Source organism: Bos taurus, chromosome 3, assembly GCF_002263795.3.
Source record: "Bos taurus isolate L1 Dominette 01449 registration number 42190680 breed Hereford chromosome 3, ARS-UCD2.0, whole genome shotgun sequence".
NCBI classification, from domain to species: domain Eukaryota; kingdom Metazoa; phylum Chordata; class Mammalia; order Artiodactyla; family Bovidae; genus Bos; species Bos taurus.
In genome coordinates, this window is record NC_037330.1 from 15,578,467 (window position 1) to 15,598,786 (window position 20,320).

Below are 20,320 nucleotides of genomic sequence, written 5' to 3' on the forward strand. Positions count from 1 at the left end.
GCGTGAATCTTAAATTATTATTATTTCTTCCTGTCGCTTACACCCAAGGTGGGGGGCAAGGGAAGGGGAGGGGACAGGAGAGGGGGGACCGCCTCCCCCCTTAAGGCACTGAGTGGAGAAGCCGCAAGGGGGGGGGAGGCCACACTGTCCTCACTCCCCGGGGCTGGGCCCCTCATCACCTGAAATGCAAAGAGGAGGCCCAGAGCAACCCGGCCTCCCCCTACCCCAATATATTACATCATCACTTTTTAAATAGAGACAAGGACTGGTCCCGCTACCCCCTCCCTGTGACCCCCCCCACTATTGGGGGTACCTGGGCAGCTGTGCAAATGGGCATGGGGGTGCATGGGAGGGAGAGCACCGGGCCCCTGAACCTGCCCCTTTTAAGGAGGGGGGGGCCGCCAGGCCAGGGAGGGGAAATAGTGCAAGGCAGAGCCCAGGCCCGAGCGGGGTCCAGCACCCAGCGAGGAAGGGGGGGAGATACCCCCACCCCCAGCAGAATTGGGTAGTTAAAAATCTGAAACTAGATTTCAACAAGACCAACAGAAAAGGCTATGTACAGAACGGGGGTGGATTCAATCCTAAGGGAAGAGTGAGGGAATTATTCTCCCCACCCCAACAGGGAGCCCTGGCAGGCAAGGGTCTGAGGGGAGGACTCCTTTCCCACAGGGCCGCAGCCCACTTTCCCTGGGGGCGGGCGAGCAGTTCGGCGCCCCGGCCTTGGCAAGGGGGCGCGGCTCAGCCGCTGGGGTGGTGGAGGTGGAGAAGGCGGCTCCCTGGCAGTGGCCGCCAGGGGCGCTCGCCCGCGCAGGGCACAGCCGCCAGATGGCGCCGGCCGGCCCGTTCTCCGCCAGGCTCCCCCCCAGCCCCTCACCCGGTCCCACACCCAGCACCGCGCCAGCCCGGGGGCGGCGTGAGTCAGGGGCGGCAGCGGCGGTGGTGGCGCTCGCACCTGGGCGGGGAGGAGGTGGGGAGGAGAAGAGGGTAGGACACCGCCCGGCCCGCCCTGCCCTCTGGCCCCGGGGAGGGAGCGGCGGGAACAAGACATTCCCTGCCCGGGGACGCGGGAGGGGAGGGCAGGGGAGGAGAACCGGCAGCGGCTCCCCTGGCTGGGCGGGGCCCTCCCGCTGCCCCCAGGGGCGGGCGAGCCAATCAGGCCACCCCGCCCCCTTCTCCAGGACCCCATGACTCAGCGCTGGGAGAAGGGCGGAGGGGGACTGGGATGGCTCCTTCCTTTCAGGCCCAGTCCCCGTCTTTCAAGCTTTTACCTTGCTTTCCCCCACTTACCCATCCTTTGCCGCCCCCCTTTGCGTAATTCACTGCCAGGAAAAGGGAACAGAAACCAGGAAGGAGGGGTCTCGAAAGGGAGGGGCAGTCCTTCACCCCCTTACACAGCCAAAACCCCAAGGGGCATGGGGGCGGGGCAAGGCTTTGGTCCCAAGCCCCCCACCCCCTAGAAACCCGCATAGCCGAAGAGGGACCCCACAAATCAGAAATACATTATTGCTTCTACTCCCCAGGAGCAGCTGGGGACAGGGACCCCACCTTTACAATGGAGCTGTAAATATATACATAATATCATATGTATCACTCCTTGGGAGAGCACCCCAATCTGGGGAGACTCTGCCCCAAAACCTTCTCGGCTTGGAACTGGAATGAGGGCTCTGAGGGAAGGAGCCTATTTCCGATGCCAGGGAGACTCAGTGCCTGAACCCCCAGCGCCGTCTCTGCTGTATACATGCCCACTGCTTGGCATGGGCCGTCCCGGTCCCCGTGCTGCTCCAGCTCGGCCACTCGTCCCTCTTTAAGAGGTGTCCATGGCACCTTCAGCCTGAGGTGTGGTGGGTGCCCCCTCCTCCTCGTCGTCATCAGGGGGCCCTGGGGTGGAGTCTGGGGGCCCAGTAGGGGCGGACGTCTCCCAGAATCGAGGCAGAGACAGGCGGAAGGTGTCCAAGTGACCGTTGGAGAGGTCGAGGCCAGCAGGGGACGAGGTGGCGGCGGAGGGCGGGGGGTAGTGAGGGGGCGCATCGTCCTTGCGGCGCCGCCGGGTGCGCACCTCCAGGCAGTTCTGGCCCTTGAGGTGGCGCTGCAGGTGGTCCTCCTTGGCGAAAGCCTTGTGGCACAGGTGGCACTCGTAGGGCCGGTCCCCTGTGTGCAGGTGCATGTGGTTCTTGAGGTCGTAGCTGTGCAGGAAGCGGGCTGGGCAGTGCGAGCACGAGTAGGGGCGCTCTCCGGTGTGCTTCCGCATGTGGATCTTCAGCTTGTCATTCCTGGCACAGGCAGGGGTGCGGGGGAAGGGAGCAGGTCAGGAGGGGATCCCTGGATCGTCTGGGCCAGGTTCCCTGGCCTCGTCCACTCCCGTCCCCTAGCGCTCCTTTCCCTATTTCTGCTCCGGGAGACCCTTGCTGACTTAGCCCCAGGTTAACCACCTGCCTCCAGCACAGTCAGATCTCTAAGGTCCCAGATCCACCTTCCTTGACTTTCTTTCTCCTGGTCTCTCGCCTCAGCCTGGGGACCACCCCACAGTCCCTCCAGGATCCTCTCCCTCCACACCCTGGGTCTCACAATCCCTTTCTCCCCTGCGCACCGCCCCCCCACATGGCCCCTGCTGGGCCTCCTCCCCATGGTGCTCACCGGGTGAAACGGACGCCGCAGACTTCACAGGCGAAGGGCTTCTCACCCGTATGGGTCCTCATGTGGCGTGGCAGTTTGCCCGCCCCATGGATGATCTTGTGGCAGACTGGGCACTCCTGGGGCATCTGAGAGCGGCGTTTGCGCACTAGCTTGTCCTGGCTGTCCAGGCCTGGAGGCAGGGTGTCCTGGTGCAGGGAACTGAGGTAGGCCATCAGGTCGGGATCGATGGCATCCTCGTCTGAGCCCAGCTCCTCTGGGGACAGTGGGGGCCCGCCGCCCTGTGCTAGCCCATAGGGCGGGGGGTACACCAGCTCCTCCTCTTCTTCCTCACCCTCGCAGGCCTCGTAGCTCAGGGGCCCCTCGGGGGGTGAGGCAGCCCCTGTGGGAGGGCTGTAGCTGTCTCCCAGCCCGCTGCCCACTCTGCCCGCCTCCTCCTCCTCCTCGTAGGTGAAGGGATGGGTGGGCACTGTGGGCACCTCGGGCACCAGGTGGTTGGCCCGGGCCCCCTTGGTCTGCAGGAAAGCTTTGCGGGGCTTTCGGCTGCGGCGGGCAACAGGCCGAGGAGGCGGCGGTGGCGGCGGTGGGAGGGGTGCCTGTGGAGGGCTGTCGTCACCGTTGGGGACTCCCGAAGCTGAGGCGGTGGCTGTACAGGCGAAGGCTTCCAGGTACTGGCGCGCGCGCTCACAGTCGTCCTCGTCCGGGCTGGGCGCCTCTAGTCCACTGCCCTGCAGAATCTCCATGCAGGCCGCAATGACACAGGGAATCTCCAGTAGCCGTGCAGCCTGCAGTACGGCCGGCATGTTGGCGCTGCTGGTGGTCAGGGTGGCTGTGTAGGCAAACTCGAGCAGGGCACCCAGTGCCTCCGGCCCCACGAAGTCCAACTCGCACACGCCGGCCCCTGCACCCCCAGCAGCTGTCCCACCGCCCCCAGCACCCGAGAGTGCACCCCCACCACCCTCGGTGAAGAGCTTCTTGAAGTAGTGGCTGCAGGCAGCCAGCACAGCCCGGTGGGTGCGGTACTCCAGGCCCTGCGTCCGGATGGTGAGGTCACAGAGGTGGCCCAGCTGGCGCTGCTCATTGAGGCAGCTCAGGAGCTCACTGCTGTGGTCTGGGAATGGAATCCCGATCAGGTCATCCTCAGGGCTCCCCATCTTCTCCTGCAGAGCGAAGGAGAAGGGGAGGTTAGGAGCGCTCAGCCCTGCCAGGGCGCCCAGAGACAAAATACCAGCACTGGCCATGACCATAGGCCCTTCAAGTACTTTACACCCATTTCATCTTCCATGACCTTCTAAAGTAACAATTATCCATTTCACAGGCAGGAACCTGTGATGTGACTTTCTATGTGAAGTGTGGAACAGGTTCAAAGCCAGGCGGCGGGCCGAGCCCTGGTCCTAACCACTGTGCAGCGTTCTGCCTCAGTGAGCGCGGGCGCTCTGCCTTTCTGGCCTTTCCTGGAGACCCATCTGCTTCACCTGCCCCGTTCCCATCCCTTTGGAAGAAGCACTGGTCTGGGAGAAAGGATGCCTGTGTTTTGGTTCAGGCTTCATGAAGAACTGGCTGAAGGACTCCGGGTGCCTCTCGCAGCCAGCCTCAGGCATCTGAAAAGTGGGGTGACAGTCTCTGTGATGGAACCTCCTCTCAGCCCAGAGGCCAATGAGAGAGTTCAGATTCACATTGGGCCAAGGTCTGTTCAAGGCAAGGTCAGGTGCTTTAGCTCACATTATCTCCCTAAAACATTTGGTGTACTATAAAACACTATGCAAACCTGGGAGGTGGCTCCCCAGGACCCGACTTTCTTCCCCACCCACTAAAAGTTCATCTCCCCTTCTAGATCTCCCCCTTGTAGAGGCCAAAAGGGAAACACAGCTCCCAGCATACCTTCCCCCACATCCTCCCCTCCCCCATGGGGCCAAGGAGCAGCCACCCTTTGCTGGGGTGTCGCTGGCGCTGGCGCGGGTGCTTCCTGCCCCGCACCGATAAGCATCGTCCCCGCCCCTCCCCCCTGCCAATAGGCCAAGTTCCAGCCCTACCCCTCCTCCACCGGGCTGCCACCGCCAGCTCTCCCTCTCCATTCCTGGCCAGGCAGGAGAGCCCCCTTCTCCGGAAGACCTTCTTCCACCCTCTGTGCTAGCCTTTCCAAGACACAGCCACAGAAGGCACAGCACTTCGGCAGTCCCAAGGCTGGTGAAGGGAGGCGGCTAGCAGAGTGAGTCTGGCCTGGAAGTGAGGGGATCAGCTTCTAATCCTGGCTCTGCTACTATCTTGCTGAATGACCTTGGCCAAGTCATTTCTCTCTATGCTTCTGTCTCCTCATGGTACACAAGGAGCCGGTGGGGATGAAAGCTGCAGGGGCTCAGCCCTTCCACCCTGACATTTGGTGGTCTAGAGCAACTGGAGACAGAGTTGAGGCCTGGAAAGAGCTGGGCTCTGGAGTCATCCAGGCTTGAGTTTGAATCCTCACTCTGCGGCTGATTAGCTCTGTGATCCTTAAACAAGTTGTTTAATCTCTGAACCTTCTTTTCTGTCTATAACATGGGATAACTCCACCTGACTCCTAGGGCTGTGGTGAAGGTTAAATGAGCCCGTGGGTGGCACAACGCCTAACACATAGTAGGGGCTCAATAAAAGTTTTGGCCTTGGGAGGGAGAAACCAAGCCTCACCCGGAGGCAGACTCCACTAGACAGATGGTCTCTGCTGGGAGAAAGGTCTGTCTCCCTCCGTCAAATCACCCAGGGGGAGTCTGGTTACTACTAGCTACATGACCTTGAACCAGTCACTTTCTTTCCCGTTTCCTCATCTGCAAAATTAAAGGCTGACCCGGATGATCCGTAGGGCAAGTCTCACTGACAGTTTGCCAGTGTCTTCTCTGTCATTCCCAACAACCGCTCAGTCTCGGCCACTGATGGGGAAGGGTTTTGAGGGGGTCGGAGGAGTCGAGGGCTACAGGTTTCCTTTTGAGGACACGAAGAACTGCATCGTCTCTGCCTGCCTCCCAGTCTTCCCTATAGCATTCGGATGCCTGCGTGGAAGCCTTGAGTGAGCAGCACCCATGTGCTGGCTCATAAGCTACAGTCAGACACCCTCAGATAGCCCACCCCTTCCCACCTTAAGTCCCCAAATCACTTCTCTCCCTGGGGGCCAAGCAGTCTGGGAGCACTCCCAGTTTCCTTGGGTTTTCCTACCTGTACTTTACAAATAGTACAAGTGGCAAATGGCCCCAGGACTTAGGAACAAACAAAACCAGGTGGGCAGCAGCAGTGGCCACTCAAGTAGCAGTGGGCACCCTCCCGAGCCCAAGTGAATCCTGTCCCTCCTGAGGGGGATGGGTGGGGCTGTCCTCGCTGTCCATTGGCCCGGAGCTGTGCACCCACAGGCACGTGGCTCACCCTGTCCCTCTCCCTTCTTCCCTCCACACCCCACCCATTCCCGCTGCTTAAGCCCGCCTCCCTTCTCCCACCCCAGGGCCATCTCCGTGGCAACTTGGTGTGGCGGGGTTGCTGATTGGCTGACCCTGCTGTCAGGTCACAGGCTCAGGCTGGTTCACGATGCAGATCACAAGGGGCTTGGGCAAGGGTAGGTGTTTAACCCGTAGGGCCTAACTCCAAAGCCCACCGCCATGCGGTAGCAATGAAGGGAGAGAGAGGCAGAGGACCCATTTGGGAAGGGGAGGTGTTCCTATGGGTCTCTAGCTTCTGGGAAACTCCCCTAGCCCTTACCCAGGGCTCTGGCACCCATGCTGACTTAGGTGCCACCTGGAGCTAGGCTGGTGCCAACCAGGCCAAGGGGGCACTCCAGGCCCCATCATCTGGGAGGGATTGATGGGGAGGAACTCCCCCCTTCTTTCTGCCAGGGTGGGGCACTGATGCCAGGGTGCCCACCCCAACTTGGGCACCCTTCCCACCTCTGTATCCCAGAGGGCCCAGCCCCCCGACGCCCATGAGGACAGCCCATCCCCACCCAGCCTGGCATGCCCCCTCTTGCTAAGACCTTGTGGGCATGGGTGTGTGTGGTGGTTGGTGGGGGGGCAGCTGTGCCAGGGAGCCAGGCAAGGTCTGTTTGCCTGGTAGGGGGAAGAACTAGGGGCCCCGCCCCATCTCTCCCCCCTTTCCCGTCACCCCCCCCAGGCTCCCCTCACTGTCAGGCCGGCTAGACCGGCCAAGCCGGTGGGCAGCTCTCTTGAAACTGGGCCCTGAGTCAAGCTTGCCCCATCTTTGGTGGGGGGAAGACTTTGGGGATAGAACAGTATGGGAGGGGGCAAAGGTGGGAGCCCCTATCACCTACCCCTCAGTGCCCGAAGGCACCTCCCAAGGTGTGTCCACCACCAAGAAACCAAAAGGTAGAGGGCACTGGCCCTGGCACGGGAAGGAAAAGGAGGCTGAAAGTCTTTCCAGGTGCTGACCTCAGGCAGTGTCCAGTGAAGGGCTAGGGGAATACCAGGGCCAACACTGCCGGCTTGAGCCAGCTGAAGAGCTGGGATACGAGGCCCTGAATGGGGCAGCTGAGTAAAGCTGGCCCCCCTTCCCCACACCCTGGGGATTAGGGGAGTGAGGCTTAGTGTGGGGGGCAGCAGGCGGAAACAGGATTAGCGGCGGAGAAAATAGATATGGGCCTGAGACTCAGGCACACAGAGCCCCCCCTCCTTAGGCTCAAAGGCCCCCACCTCCGGGCTCTGCCAGAGAGCCTGAGAGGGACCTGGCCAGCTTCTCCAGGTGTAGCAGCTTGGGGTGAGGATGAGGGCCAGGCTGTGATGCCTCCTGCCAGGGTGATGGAGAGGCCTGACGCTCTTCCCACCTTGGCTGGCCACCCTTCCCCCTTACTTCTTTCTCCTTTCTCCCCCCCAACCCCCACCCCAACTCCAGCCTCAGGTTCTCTTCCTGTTTTTTTGGAGCGAAGTTTGCACGAAGCCAGGGCTTTGGCCTGTGGCTGGACCAAGGGTGGGGGTGGGGAAATAGGACAGCCAGTCCAAAGTCCTCAGGGACCCAGGAATCCTAGCTCCCCAGCTTCTTCCACCCTTTCTTAGGGCCTCTGGGGCCCAGGGGCTGAAGCCATCTGGACTGCCCAGTTGGAAAGGCGGGGTGAGAGGTGGAGGTGAATCCCCTGGAGGACTGGAAGGGCTTCGAAGGAGAGGCCCTTGGCCCAGGATGCCCCAGACATGCATGGAGCCTTTCGCTCCCCACCCAGCCCCTCCAAGCTAGTACATGCCTTCCCCATCCCCCATATGTCGCTTCCCCCTCCTAACCTCACCACCCCCAGCACTCACACTTCCTGGGGGCCGAGGCGGGGAAGAGAGACCGCAAGCCACGAAGGGGGAAGGAGGCAAGGGGAGTTGGTTGCTTCCCGGTGCTGTGGGGGTTAAGCCTCTCCTCCCTCAAAATCTCCAATTCCTGGTGCTTCAGCTCTTGACAGGAGGGAGACCTCAGTGCTCCCCTACACTTTCTTTCCATGACACCTGCCCTAGTCCACAGCCTCTGAGATCGCATCAGGGGAAATCTGAGGAAGATAAAAGATGGCGGGGGAAGGAATGGGGCAACTCCACCTTCCCTAGTCTTCCCCTGTTTTCCTTTGGGGACCCCTGCCCTCAGCCCCTCTCCACTCTTGGCCCCTTGCCTTGGCCTCTTCCTGTCTCCTTCCTGCCTTCTCGGACCCTTGTCTCCCCTCTCCGCGACTCATCCTTTGCTTTCCTCCCTTCAGCCCTTGCAAGCCTCCTGCTTCCTCTCTCTCTACTGCGTCCTTAAGTCCCTAGGTCTCCAAGGAACCATCCCTACCTCTCCTTTCTTTTGGCTTTTGGTTCTTTCACTCAGGCCTCTCCCACTTCCTCCATTTCGCCCTACTCCAAGCATCTCTTCTCTTCTCCCCAGGCCGATGGATGGATGCGGGTGGAGAGGGGCAGAGGAATTAAATTAAGAAACCGGGCCTGCCCTCCAAGGCCTGGTCTTGCGATGAGATGGTTGCATTTAGGCACCCACGACCCCATTCTGGATGAAGCACAGGATCAAAATCGGGGGGAACATTCGGCGAAGATGGGTGGGGGGTGTACAGTGAGAGCGGATGTGGGGTAGGGTGGGGGGACAGCCTAGGCCTCTCTGCCCGTCAGAGTTTCCAGCCCTGGAGCAGCTGGAGTTTCCCCAGAGGCTGCCCACCCAAGGCCAGGCAACCATGCGCCTGGACAGACCCTGGCCATCAGTGCTCCCAGCAGGGGTCTGCCGGAGCAGCGCCAGATCCCCTTAGGACCTGAGGAGACCCACAAGGTGCCAGGGTCTGCCCTGTGCCCACCCCCTCCCCCCCAGCCTAGCGTCCCCGGCTGCGTAACCGAGCCGGCTGGTAACCCCACACCCGCCAAGCCGCCGGCAGAAACCTGAGCCCCCCAGCCCCAGAGGACACCCCAGCCCAATCCCCGGAGCCCGGCTCCCTGCCAGCCTGTCCAACCTCCTGTCCTGGCCCAGCAGCCCCTCGGCTCCCGTAGGCCCCTTCTTCTGCTCTCCTGCCCTCCTACGTCCCTTGGACACACAGGCTCCCCCACACTCCAGCTCCTCGGGCCCTCAGGTCCCTAAACCACCCCTGTGAAAATTTGGACACCCTCTTCCTAGCCTGTTTTTCAGCCCCTCTCTGACCCTTGGCCAATTCTAGGCCTCCGAGCCTCCCCTGGGGCCTGATCTCCCAAGCCAGAGCGGGGCCTACTCACCTGAACGCTGAGGGGCCTTGCCGGCAACTCCTCCTGGCCCCTGGGGGGAACAGGTTGGGAGGGGTGGGGGAGGGCCTGGCTGGGGGGCAGGCAGGGTGGCTGTTCCCCGCTCCAGCTCCCTCCTTCAAAGGGGCCGCCCACGACTTGGCCCAGCCCCTCCCCCCTACAGCCTTAACCCTCTGGGTGCTGTCCCCCCTCCCCCCAGATGGAGGGAGGGGTTACCAGAGGCCTGGCAGCGTGGGAGAGGGCCTAGAGTCTCTGCCTGTGGTGCCCGAACCTCCAGCTATACCCACCCCCGCCTGTCCTGACTCAGTCCTAAAAGGGGAAAAAGGTGAGCGGTAGGAAAGGTAGGAGCTGGGACAGTCCAGGAGGACAGAGGTGAGGAGGAGCAATGGGAGAGGCTGCTGGAGGTGGGACCAGGAGAAGGAAGAAGGGAGGGGAGGGGACAGGAGGCGGCAGTGGCCAGAAGAGGGAGGAGGGGAAGCCTGGACAGTCAGTGCCAGGGGTGACAGGTGCCCAGGTCCCAGCCCCTCAGGGCATGTGAACTAACAGGGGACCACAGGGAGGCACTTCAGACCCCCAGTGGGGCCCTCAGCACCCTTGGGAGCTGGCCGAATTCTCCCCACCCCATACTGGGCTGGGGCCCTCAGGGGCTGGGCAAGGCAGCACCCCGCCCTCCCCATGCCTCACCCCAAACCCACTCACATACCACAGTTCCTTGCCCGGGTGCCAGCCCCTGCCAACCAGGCCAGGGGGCAGCACTTGTGCCAGCCCCCAGTGGCCAGGGGGATCAGGGGGATAGAGCTGGCCTGAGGTGGGGTGGACAGATGGGGGGAGCTGTGGGCACCGAAAGAGGAAGGAGCCGGGAGGGGGCATCTGCTGGGAAGCGCCTAGCCCCACCCCTTGCGTAAGCTGCTGCCACCCTGGCCGGTTGGGTGGGACCCGCCTGGGCCTGAGGGGCAACTCAGGAGGGCTCTGAGCCCAGAGGAGGGTGGGCCACAAAGTTCCACTTAAACAACTCTGGGGGTCTCTTATTCCTGTAACGAGGCGGGCCCTAGGTCCCCCAGCCACTAGGCCATCCCAGGTCCTGCTGGGCTGGGAGGGGGGACCACAGAAATGCCCCCTAAAATATCCCCTCCCCTTTCCCCCCAACAGCTGCTGGCTCAATGCCGCTGGCCTGCTGCCCCTCACCAGCTCCCGGCCCGGTTGGCACCTACCCACCAGGATGCTGGCAGTCCTGCCCTCCTCTCCCTCCTACCCCCCTGGCTCCCAGCACCCATGCCAACTGTGGGCCTGGGGTGGGGGAGGGTCACCCCTGTGCCTTGGTGCCAGCTAGGCGGGCCCAGGCCCCTAGGTACTACAGATAAGGCCCGAGACCCTGTTCTCAAGCCATCTCCTCAAGAGGCAGTACACGGGTTAGGGCCTATACAAAGAGTCCAAGGGGGCTACGGACAGCTTGATGAAGTTATCCAAGGTTCCACTCCCCAGGATGGGGGCCAGTGTCTTCCTGCCGCCAGGTGCTGGCCTCCCGGCAACCCCTTGCCCGAGCATTTGCTTGGGCACCAGAGTCCCTGCAATTCCTGATCGCCCTAGTGCCCGCAGCCTGCCAGGGAGTGGGGTGGGGCTGCTCTCTGCCCTTTGATCCCTGTAAAGGGAGGGAACCAGCCTAGAGGGCACAGGGCAGGGAGGGAGTTCATGGGGCCCCTCCATTCCACCCCTGCCAGGGGCAGCAGGGCAGGGTGTGGGCATCTCTTGGGTGGAGCCCTAAGGTGAGAATGGGTAGCATATCTCAGCTGGGGGTGAGGGGGGGTGGATGACAATCATGGATACGTGGTGTCATGGGGGAACAAGGTGATGAGGACAAGCTGGGGGGATCCAGAGGGTCCCCAGGTTCCAAGTCATCCCGGTCCACTTTTAGTCCCATCCAGAAAAATTCCAACCTAACCAAACTGTGAGATCAAGGAGGACTACAACTCCCAGTATGCACCACAATTGCTTTGCATGTACCTTGGGAGTTGTAGTTCCTTGAGAAGCCCTGTGCTCTTGCCTTCCCCAGAGCCTCGCTGCTGATGGGGTGGGGAGAGCAGAGCAGGGGATGGGAGGTGGTCGTGAATCTCCAGGGGGACTGTGTTTAGAAGAGGTAAAAGGCAGGAGGTCTATGGCTGAGGGAGAGGACCCCTGCTCCCAGGCAAAGCGGGAGGAAAGGAGGAAGGAAGGAGGAGAGGATGTCTGTTGAAAGGGGCATATGGGTGGGGAGGAGCTGGGTGGGGGGGCGGTGGAAACAGGAAGGAAACTGAAGCCAGAGACATGAGGTCGAAAGTAAGGGCCTGGTGGAGCCCCACTCCGAAGCCGGCAGGGACTGGGAAGGCGTTTCCCCCTGCTGGGCCTCGGGACTATTCTGGTGGCCTAGGGAGGCCTAAGAGGAATTAGTGATGTCAAGTAAAAAGTCAGTTGGCATGTTTGTGGGGGTCACTGGCTCCATTTACCTGCCACTAGCCCTCTTTTGTCTGGGGCACCGTCAGCCCCTGGATCTGGCACGAGTATTTCTGGCTGGAGAGCTCTGAAAGCTGACTCGGCTCTGTGATGCTAGCAAGCAGAGGAAGGGGTTGGGGAAGATTAGGGCCAGGGCCTGCTGGGTAGTATGGTGGAGAGAGATATATATAGGGTTAGGCCCAGGGGTGAGGTCAAGAAATTGTGCTGGTAAATGTGGATTCCACCCTCTAGGGCTGAGGCCATGGCAACTGGGAGGCCTCAGTGAAGAGAAGGCTAAGATGCCAAGGAAGGCCACTAGCCTCCCACCCACCCCAGGCTGTGGGACAGAATGAAGAGGGAACCATTTTCTGGTGTCCCTGTGGAATTTGCTAAAGGTAGCTTTTCCCCTTGTGTCCGGTAGCCTGTGAACATTAAAAGTGGCAACTCAGGGGACCAGAGGGCAGCTGGGTGCCTTTACTTAGTGGGGGTGGAAGTCAGAAATGGGCAGAGGCCCTGCTTCCAGGCCAGTTTCCGTAGGCTCCCCAAGGTTCTGGGACAGATGTTTAGAGGTCCCAGCCAAGACTCTTGCCAAGACCTGGGTCTGCCTGGGTGGGGGATCATTTTTGCCTCTCCAGGGTCCGTGATGGTGGACAACGGTAGCTCTAACCCCTTCCCCCTAGTCCCCCAGGCCAGCCTTGGCGCCTGGCCGCCTATGTGTTGGCAGGACTGGTGGTGGGGGGGGGGCGGCGAGGCAACTTCAAACTGTCCGGGCAAAACGTCAAGTTTACTCACGAGTTTACTCAGCAGAAGGAGGGGGAAGAGGCCAGGGCGGGCACACCCCATGCCAGGGTCCTATCCGTCTGCCTGTCCCCACCTTCCTCCCCCACCCTCCTCTTCAGCCCTAGGCCAAAACAGGCATAGGCCCTAAGGCCTGGTAGCAGGGCAGTCTTAACTCTCTGAAGGTCAGGGAGCCAAGGAGGCTGGAGGCAGGAAGCCCCGAAGCAGTCCCAGAGGCTTCTATCAGAGGGCAGTGCCCTGCCTGGAGCCCAGTCACTACCCGTCTTGGGACCTGGGCTTTGGGCCAGAACTGGGTCTCTTAGCCACCAAGAAGGAGGCAGTACAGGCCAGGCCTCCTCTATCTGAGCAGTCCCCTGGGCAGTGACTTCTGACCCCAAATGCCCAGTCCTAGGCTGTGCCCCAGGCAGCATGATGCCATCTGGGCAGCCATAGGATCAGGGGCTGGTTCTCTCTGCCCTGGCTTGGGATGGGGGGCCAGCACCCTAGCTGACCTACTTCCCTTTCCTCCCCACCTGCTTTCATTCTCTGCTTCTCTCCCCCAGCCTTCACTGTCCCCACCCCAGAGGCGCTCCGCCCCCCATGCCCGCTGGGCCCCCCTCCCCCACCCTTCCCCAGGGTGCCAAGTGCAAGCACACAAAGGGCCCGATGGTGCATTGTTAGCCCAGCCCCCGCTGCCCGCTGCGCCCTCCCAGGACGGGCACTAGGCCAAGGAGGAGCTGGGGGCCCTGGGTGCCAGGGGGCACCATGGGGAAGGGGGAAGAGGTCAGCACCTGTCTCCCAGTCACTGGGGTCCATGTCAGCCATAGCTGAGTAGGGATGAGAGTGCCCCAGTGGAGCAGGCCTCCTTGACACCTGAGCCTAGTGGGCATTGCCTGCTTTCTTCCCTAGAGCCCCTTTTGGGTGGTATTAACCCCTTCCCGACCCCTGTACTAAGGTTGAGGGGTGTGGTACCCAAGGGAGGGGACGGCGTCTGGGGGTGCGAGCAGGCTGCATCGTGCCCACAGCAACCATGTAACAGAGGCACGCTGGGGGAGCCGGGGTCCCGGGGGCCAGGACAGGCAGCACTGACAGAGATTTCTTCTTGTTTCATCAGCTGCTCCAGGGGGAGCCCCCTGCCCTTCTCCCCAGTCACCACTAAGGAGGAATACTAACTGCTACCCAAATTCAGTCACAAATATGTCCCTTTCCAGCCCAGCACAACACTCCATATGCCCACTGTCTCTGCCCAACCTGATGCCCACTCCATGCCAGCTCTCCCAGCAGTGCCAGACGGGTACAGGGGTGACCAAACCAGTTGGTGTGTGTGGGGGCAGCAGGAGGCAACCCCATAATCCTCCAGGCCTCATTCCCCCTACACACATGCACCCTCAGGGAAGAGAGAGTTCCCATCCCAGTTTAACCCCTCACTGCCCAATCTGGCTCCCCCTGCGCCTTGATAAACTGTCTCCCTCCTCCAGGAATAAGTTGAGGGAAGCGGGAATAGCTGCGCTGACTCATTCTCTTTCTCAGCTGCAGCTCGGGGTCTTCACTGCATTCGGGTGGGGGTCAATTCAAGAACGCCTTCCACCTGGCCCGGAAGCCAGGACAGCCTGCTGGTCTCCCCCTCTCCCCAGCACCCACTTCCGGTGTCCCAAACTAGGTCAGCAGCGCTCGTTTCCTGTGGGTCAGCTAGCACCCGCGCCTCTGCCCCTCCCCTGCTCCGGACCCAGGCTCCCTGCCCCCCCCACCCCCAGGGCGCCCCGAGGTCTCACCACGTCTCAGCCGCCCTTTGATACGTGGGGGTTGTGCGGGGCGGGGGGCAGGGGACCCGCCCTCTCTCCAAACACCAGCAGGGCCGGGGCGCCTGGGCAGGCACGTGTCCGGGCACAACCCGCTGCCCACGCCGCCCCCCCACTCCCGGCCCCCCCTCGCTCTGGCCGGGACACGTCGCTCTCTTACTTCGGGTGGGGTGGGAGGAGAGAGGGAAAACTGGAAATTGAAAGCAGCGCCCCCCACCCCTTTGAATGGCAGCCCCCTGCCAGCCGCGTTCAGACTAGGTCCTACAACAACACAGTAGCGACCCCCACTCCGGGTAGGGGCAGGTGCGCCAGCGCCGGTGGGGGACGGACGATAGGTAGAATTCTTCCTAGTCGCCCACACTCGCTCTTGGGTTCTAGGGGCAGGAGCTGGCTTTGAAAAGGTGGCGGCGGTACTGGAGCCCGAACGAAGAGAGTGGGACTGAGGGGCGGCGGAGAGAGGGGTCGTTCTGTATCGCTCGGAGGTTGTCGCTGAGCCCCACTACCGGCGAGAGAGCGCGGCTGTGGAAGCGCAAGAAACCAAATAGTCCAGCCGGTAACTTTCCCCCAAGCCGCGGCTCCTCCTGTGCTCCCCCCACCCCCCATGCAACTGGCCTGAGTCCAACCCACCGCGCCAGGGGGCGCGGAGGAGGTGGGGGGAGCGTTGTCCTAGTTAGAGTCCGTCAGCGTTTCCATTCCCTCAACTCGGTCGGGTCGGGGGTCTACCTCTAAAGTCACGAAGGCGACTAGGGGAGCGCTGAGCGCCGCCTCGCCCTCTCTCCATCCCGGAGCCGCCAATCCGTCTGATCCCAGAAGTGCATAGAAAGTTTCTGGGGACCCTCCGCCCTGGGTTGGGGGAGGCTGTAGTTCCTTCTCTACCTTTCCTCCCTGTTAAAATCAATTCCCAAGACCCGGAGTGTTGGGAAGGCACAGGAAAGGGGAGTGGTGGGAATCTGGTCTGCATGCGCGCGTGTGTGGGGGGGTCCCACTTACAGGACAGACGAAGGACACTGCAGTAATCTCGAGTATGGGGGACCCCTAGCCAGGAGGCAAAAGTGGGGTACACTCACCTCTCCGCCTTTGGGTCCGCTGGCTGGAGCTGCTGAGGCTCCGGGTGTGGGGAGAAGCGCGTCCCCCGCCAGGCCCGGGGGCTTGGGGCCCTGCTCCGGTCCTGGTCAGAAGGCCGCGGTCAGTGGCTCGCCGCTCTCTGCTGGGGGGCTCCTCCTCCGCAGCCCTCTGCCTCCTCCTGCCGCCCGCCCCCCCCTCGGCCGCCGAGAACCGTACATTCACCTGGCTCCCACCCGCCCCCCCCCCGCTCAGGGCCCGCCTCACCTGTCCTGCTGTCTCACCTGTCCTCCTGCTTGCTTTCCCCCCATCCCTCCCCTCCCTCCCCCCGCCCCCTGCCACCCCCCAAACTCCCCCTCCCAACCCTTAGCAACACCCTCTGTCACTTCCTGGTTTTTCACCCGCCCCCCCCAGGCCCCCCTCCCTCCGCCCAATAAGGACATAAACTTCAACCCCTTGGTCCAGCCAGTCTCTGCAGGGCGCAGATGGATCCCTCCCTCCTTTTTCGCTCTGTTCTTCCAAGCTCTTACTTTGCACTCTGAGCTTTTCCCACCCTCCTCTTTTCCCTCCTTCTTTCCTTGTCTCTCTCTTTCTCCCTTCACCTGCCGCGGTCCCTTTCCCCCTCCCTCTTCTCTTTCTCTCTCTCTTTCTAGCCCCTATCTCTCCCAGTCCACCTTAACTCGAGCTCCGCCCTCGACCCCCATCCAGCCCTCCGCCGCTACTCCGCCCCGCCCCCTGCACTCCACCGCCCTGTCCGCCCATTGGCCTGAATGCCCGCCCATCCCAAGTGGGTCCCGCCTTGCGTAGGGCCAGGGAGGGGGCGGAGCCGAGGGGGCTGGCCTGAAACCTGGAGGGGAAGAGGAGGGGGCAGTGTCCGCAGCGGCCGGGGAACCGAGCACCCCCCACCCCCCAGCAAAAAGGGCTCTCTCACTTCTCTAAGAGGGGCTTCTGTAGGGTCAGCACCTCGGGAGGGAAGGGTATGAGGAGGTCGAAAATAGGCTAGGTGGGGGTGAGGCAGGGACTTAGGGGGTTGAGGAAGGGGGTCCCGTGAGGGACTATAATCAGGTCAGGGCCCCTGGAGGTAGGGGGAGGGGAGCCACCCGGCCATCAACTCCAGCTCCTACGCCCCACCCCCAACCCCCTTAGAAGGAACGGGGGAGATGAGGCTGCAGGCACCCTGCCTCCCTCCCCACGCGTGACGGCGCCCCGCGGGGAGGGAACGGCGCCCTGGGCAAGCAGCCTCTGCGCTCCAGCCGGTGCCCGCTGCGGCCTTGGCATTGTCGAAGGGGAGGGGCCAGGTCCGTGAAGGGGGAGGGGGAGGAACGCTGAAGCTCCTGCTCCCCGCCTCCATCCCGCTGTGCCCTAAGTGGAGAAACTGAGTCTCCGCGGAGAGACATCTGGACTTGGATTTGCTCAGAGACCCAGAAGGCGAGGGGGACCTGAGTGTTTTACGATGTATATGTAGGTTTAGGGGGATCGAGATATGTGCTTCAGTGCCCCCCAACTGAGGAAGGTAGCCCGTTTGGGACGCTTCCAACTGGGCCTGAGGCGCTACGTACCCCAAAGAGCCCCTCCCACTAGTGTAAAACTGATTCAAATCCGGCTATCGCGGGCCAGGTTCCGCTCCCCGCGGCCTGCCGGGCCGAACCGGGTCGAGCTCGCTTTCTCCAACCCCAGCCCCCTCCGCAGGGGGCCTCCCTCCCTTTTCAGCAGGTGGCTCCGCGGGACACCAGCTCAACCTGTTGGACCACAATAGGCGGCGCCAGGGGGGCCCTGGCCCTCACCCGGGCTGACCCGGGATCCCCGCGCAGGGGGAGGGGCGGAGTGCTGGTCCCTCCCTCCCTCTCCCTCCGGCCGTGACTCAGCCTCGGGGCCGCTGCCCTGCTCCCCAGCCAGGGGCGGAAAGTGTGAGGCGCCCCTGAGGGCCTAGGCCAAACCAAACAGCCCCCCACCCCAGACATTATCTCACTGTAGAATTGGGGGGGTTCTAGGAAGGAGGGGGTAGCAACAGCAGGAACGGGGCGCTCCCGATAGGTAATCCGCTCCGGGTTTTCTTATCGTCCCTGTCCCCCATGGGTCCCGAGGCTGGTCACTGCTCCGGGTTTTCTTCTCGGCCCCGCCGGACAGATTCTGGTTCGTCAGAGCCCGGAGCCGGTGGTGTCCAGGCCAGGGTTTTCCCCTCCCTCCTGCAGCTCGGGGTCGCGCTAGACTGGAGAAGGGCTGTGCCAGGGGCAAGGCGACAGTGCCAGAAGCACAAGTGAAATGGAGAGGGGGCTGCTTCGGGCTGGAGAGGGCATGGAAAGTGGCTCGGGGAGGGCAGAGCCAGAGCCTCTAGAAGCAACAGAAAGGAAGGCGCCTTGGCATCAGCCCTTAGGTATAGAAAAATGAACAACGGCCTCGCCATGTCCCCCGTTCCTGGGGGTCGTGGCAGGTGTCTTGTTGGACCCTACCTGTATCTTTTAGCAGCCGGAATGCATTTCCCACTTTAGTCTGGACAGTCCTGGAACCCTTAGTGACCACCTCCCGCCCGCCCCCCCGCCCCCGCCCCCGCCCCCAACACACACACATTCTCGGCTCCCTTCCTCGCTCAGAAGTCAGAGGGTGGACCCCAACTTGAAATTCCCGCCTAATCCCCAACTCCAAGCCTTACCTCGCCAAACAACTGAGGCTATTTCAGCCCAGAAAAGTTGACTGGGGGCCCCGCCCCCTCCCACGAAACCCCCGAGGCCTGCCACCACCCCTGCCCAGCCACTAGGCCTGTACTGGAACCGGGAACTGGAGGGCAAGTGTGGGATCTCCAAGGGGCTTCCTGGGGATCTGGGCGCTTCCAAGATCCACACTTTCAGACATATATTTTCAGGCAACCAACTAGACCTAAATTTGGGGGGCAAGTTAGCAGGAGGTCTGTAAATACCCGGAGGATGAAGTGGTTGACCAAAGAGAAGGATGAATGTCCAGGCCTGCTGGGAGTTAGCCCCTTTTAAGGAGAACTGCACACCTGGGGCTGGGGCCACGTGCGCCAAGGAGCAGCTGCAAGGGAGCTGGATACTTGCAGAGCCCGGAGAAGAGAGTACTTTGACGGGAAAAAAGGCAAAGCTGGGCCTGGGCGGGGTCCTGAGAGAGTGGGTCTAGGGGCCTGTTTTGGAATGTGGAGGGGCTGAGCTGGAAGCGGAGCTTCAGCTTGCGCCGGGCGCCCACCTCTTCCCCACTCTCCGCCTTCCCCAAGCTGCCTCCGCTTCCCTCGAAAAACCCGCCGCCCAGGAAACCGCTGGGGGCGCTCAGACCGCAGCCCCGGCGCCCCCACCGTGACCGCCCAACCCACCTGAAGGGACCGTGGCTGCCAGGGTTGCCCCCCTCCCGCCGACTCCCCCCACACCTGCGGGCTGCTCTATTTATAACTCGGCGCCTATTCCGGGCCTCTGGGCGGGAGCGCGCTGCAGCGCAGCGCTAATCGTCGCCGGGATCTCTGCGCCCCCCAGGGCAGGGGGAGATAAATTTAGCCTCAGGAAGCTCGGGGGAACATTTTCCAAAACTCCGCGTCCCAGAGAAGGCGAAACAGAACCCCCTTGCCCTCAGCTTCCTCCCGCCAGCCGCCAGGCGGCGCAGGTCCCTCAGCTTCTCGAGCCTTGAAGCTGGGATAGGCAAAGAATTGAGAACGAACGACCTAAGGGCACAAAGGGGCGCCCGTCAGAGGGGACAGAGAATGGCCAGAAAAATGGATATGCTCCTAAGGTTGGCAAAGACGGGAGTAGACAGCTTCAGCTGGGAGTAACTAGGAAGGACTTCTGCCTTTTGAAGGGGAAATAACTCATGTGCAAACGAGATGCAAATAGGGATGCAAATAAGAGCCAATGCCCTTGGATGTCGGCGCTCTGGCGCCAGTGAAACAACTGCCACACTGCCTTCTGCCCGCCTTTCAGTGTTGCTGGGAAAACGTGGGACTCTCCCAAGAGCATCACTATAATATCTAGTTAATTGCGCATGGCTCCTCAGACCACTTTTCTCGATCCCTCTCCACCTACTTTCTGCACACCATTGAGGATCATGTTCGAAGTAATCAGCTGGGAATCCCGGTTATGAATGAGGCCGCTTTTCCTGCGCATGCTGTCGTATTTGGGGAGTCACTTCCAGTTCTGCCGGTTCAGTTCTTCGAGTTCCGACGAGGAAACTGAGATAGAGTGAGGAAAACTGACCTCACCCAAAGCACCAGTGCAGGTACAAAGCCGGTACTGGTAAAACGCTTCCTAGGTGACGCACGCAGTGGTAAAGAACCTGCCTGCCAATGCAGGAGAAGCCAGAGACGTGGGTTCCATCCCTGGGTCGGGAAGATCCTCTGGAGTAGGGAATGGCAACCCACTCCAGTATTCTTGCCCGGAAAATTCCATGGACAGAGGAGCCTGGCGGGTTACAGTCCATAGTTTCTCAAAGACTCAGACAGGACTGGGCACCGCGCCTTTACCTTTTACCCCTTCAGCTCTGCCTGGTCTCTTTCCGCACTTTACCGGCCTAGTCCTCTACCCCTTGTTGCCACTAGGGGGTTCCTGGGGGGGGACGAGGGGTAGATGAGCTCTTACCCATTCCTCCCTGTCTTGGTGCTCCCTATCTTCCTTTATCCCTCCCCTCATCCCCCTCCAGTGAGTTCTGGAGAGAGTGGTTTGGACATTCAAAACCGGAGCTTATTCTAGATGGGAAGAGAACACTACAGGGAAACTGCCATATCTCACTTTTCCTTCTAGACCAGTGGGGAGTCTCTTGGCTCTGTGGCTGACATGGAAAGGGCATAGCTGGGCCTCCCAAATGCCCCCAGCAGGAAATGAAGAACAGGGGAGCTTAGGGTTGAGGTCAAGCGGGAGATCATGGACTGGGTGTAGAACAGAGTTGATTGTCCCCTCC

General features: G+C 61.7%; 2 protein-coding genes across 7 annotated transcripts; one reads left to right on the plus strand and one right to left on the minus strand.

The window, feature by feature from the left end:
• Positions 1-3: 3 nt before the first annotated feature.
• On the minus strand, positions 4-15,751 carry ZBTB7B (zinc finger and BTB domain containing 7B). 6 transcript variants are annotated; one of them, XM_059883122.1, is made up of 4 exons: positions 15,712-15,751; positions 15,433-15,533; positions 2,635-3,791; positions 4-2,270 (listed from the first exon to the last, which is right to left on the minus strand). In XM_059883122.1, exons 3-4 carry the CDS (start codon positions 3,783-3,785, stop codon positions 1,805-1,807), a joined length of 1,617 nt encoding a protein of 538 aa, XP_059739105.1. In that variant the 5' UTR covers positions 3,786-3,791; positions 15,433-15,533; positions 15,712-15,751; the 3' UTR covers positions 4-1,804. The 6 variants fall into 6 exon arrangements, with proteins under 6 accessions (XP_059739105.1, XP_005203738.2, XP_005203736.4 ...); XM_005203681.4 differs by having other exon boundaries at positions 15,695-15,751; XM_005203679.5 differs by lacking the exon at positions 15,433-15,533.
• LOC132344830 (uncharacterized) lies at positions 13,183-15,434 on the plus strand. Its single transcript, XM_059884969.1, has 2 exons — positions 13,183-14,658; positions 14,744-15,434. Exons 1-2 carry the CDS (start codon positions 13,764-13,766, stop codon positions 14,806-14,808), a joined length of 960 nt encoding a protein of 319 aa, XP_059740952.1. The 5' UTR covers positions 13,183-13,763; the 3' UTR covers positions 14,809-15,434.
• Positions 15,752-20,320: the final 4,569 nt, after the last annotated feature.

What these genes read in the sequence shown, in the direction of transcription:
- ZBTB7B (XM_005203679.5), bottom strand. Translation starts at nt 15,738, where the DNA reads ATGGGGGGAAAGCAAGCAGGAGGACAG. An exon ending in GAAAGCAAGCAGGAGGACAG is followed by an intron (nt 3,792 to 15,711) that starts GTGAGACAGCAG and finishes TTCGCTCTGCAG; the next exon opens with GAGAAGATGGGGAGCCCTGA. An exon ending in TGCGGCGTCCGTTTCACCCG is followed by an intron (nt 2,271 to 2,634) that starts GTGAGCACCATG and finishes TGCCTGTGCCAG; the next exon opens with GAATGACAAGCTGAAGATCC.
- LOC132344830 (XM_059884969.1), top strand. Translation starts at nt 13,764, where the DNA reads ATGTCCCTTTCCAGCCCAGCACAACACTCCATATGCCCACTGTCTCTG. An exon ending in AGTAGCGACCCCCACTCCGG is followed by an intron (nt 14,659 to 14,743) that starts GTAGGGGCAGGT and finishes CTTGGGTTCTAG; the next exon opens with GGGCAGGAGCTGGCTTTGAA.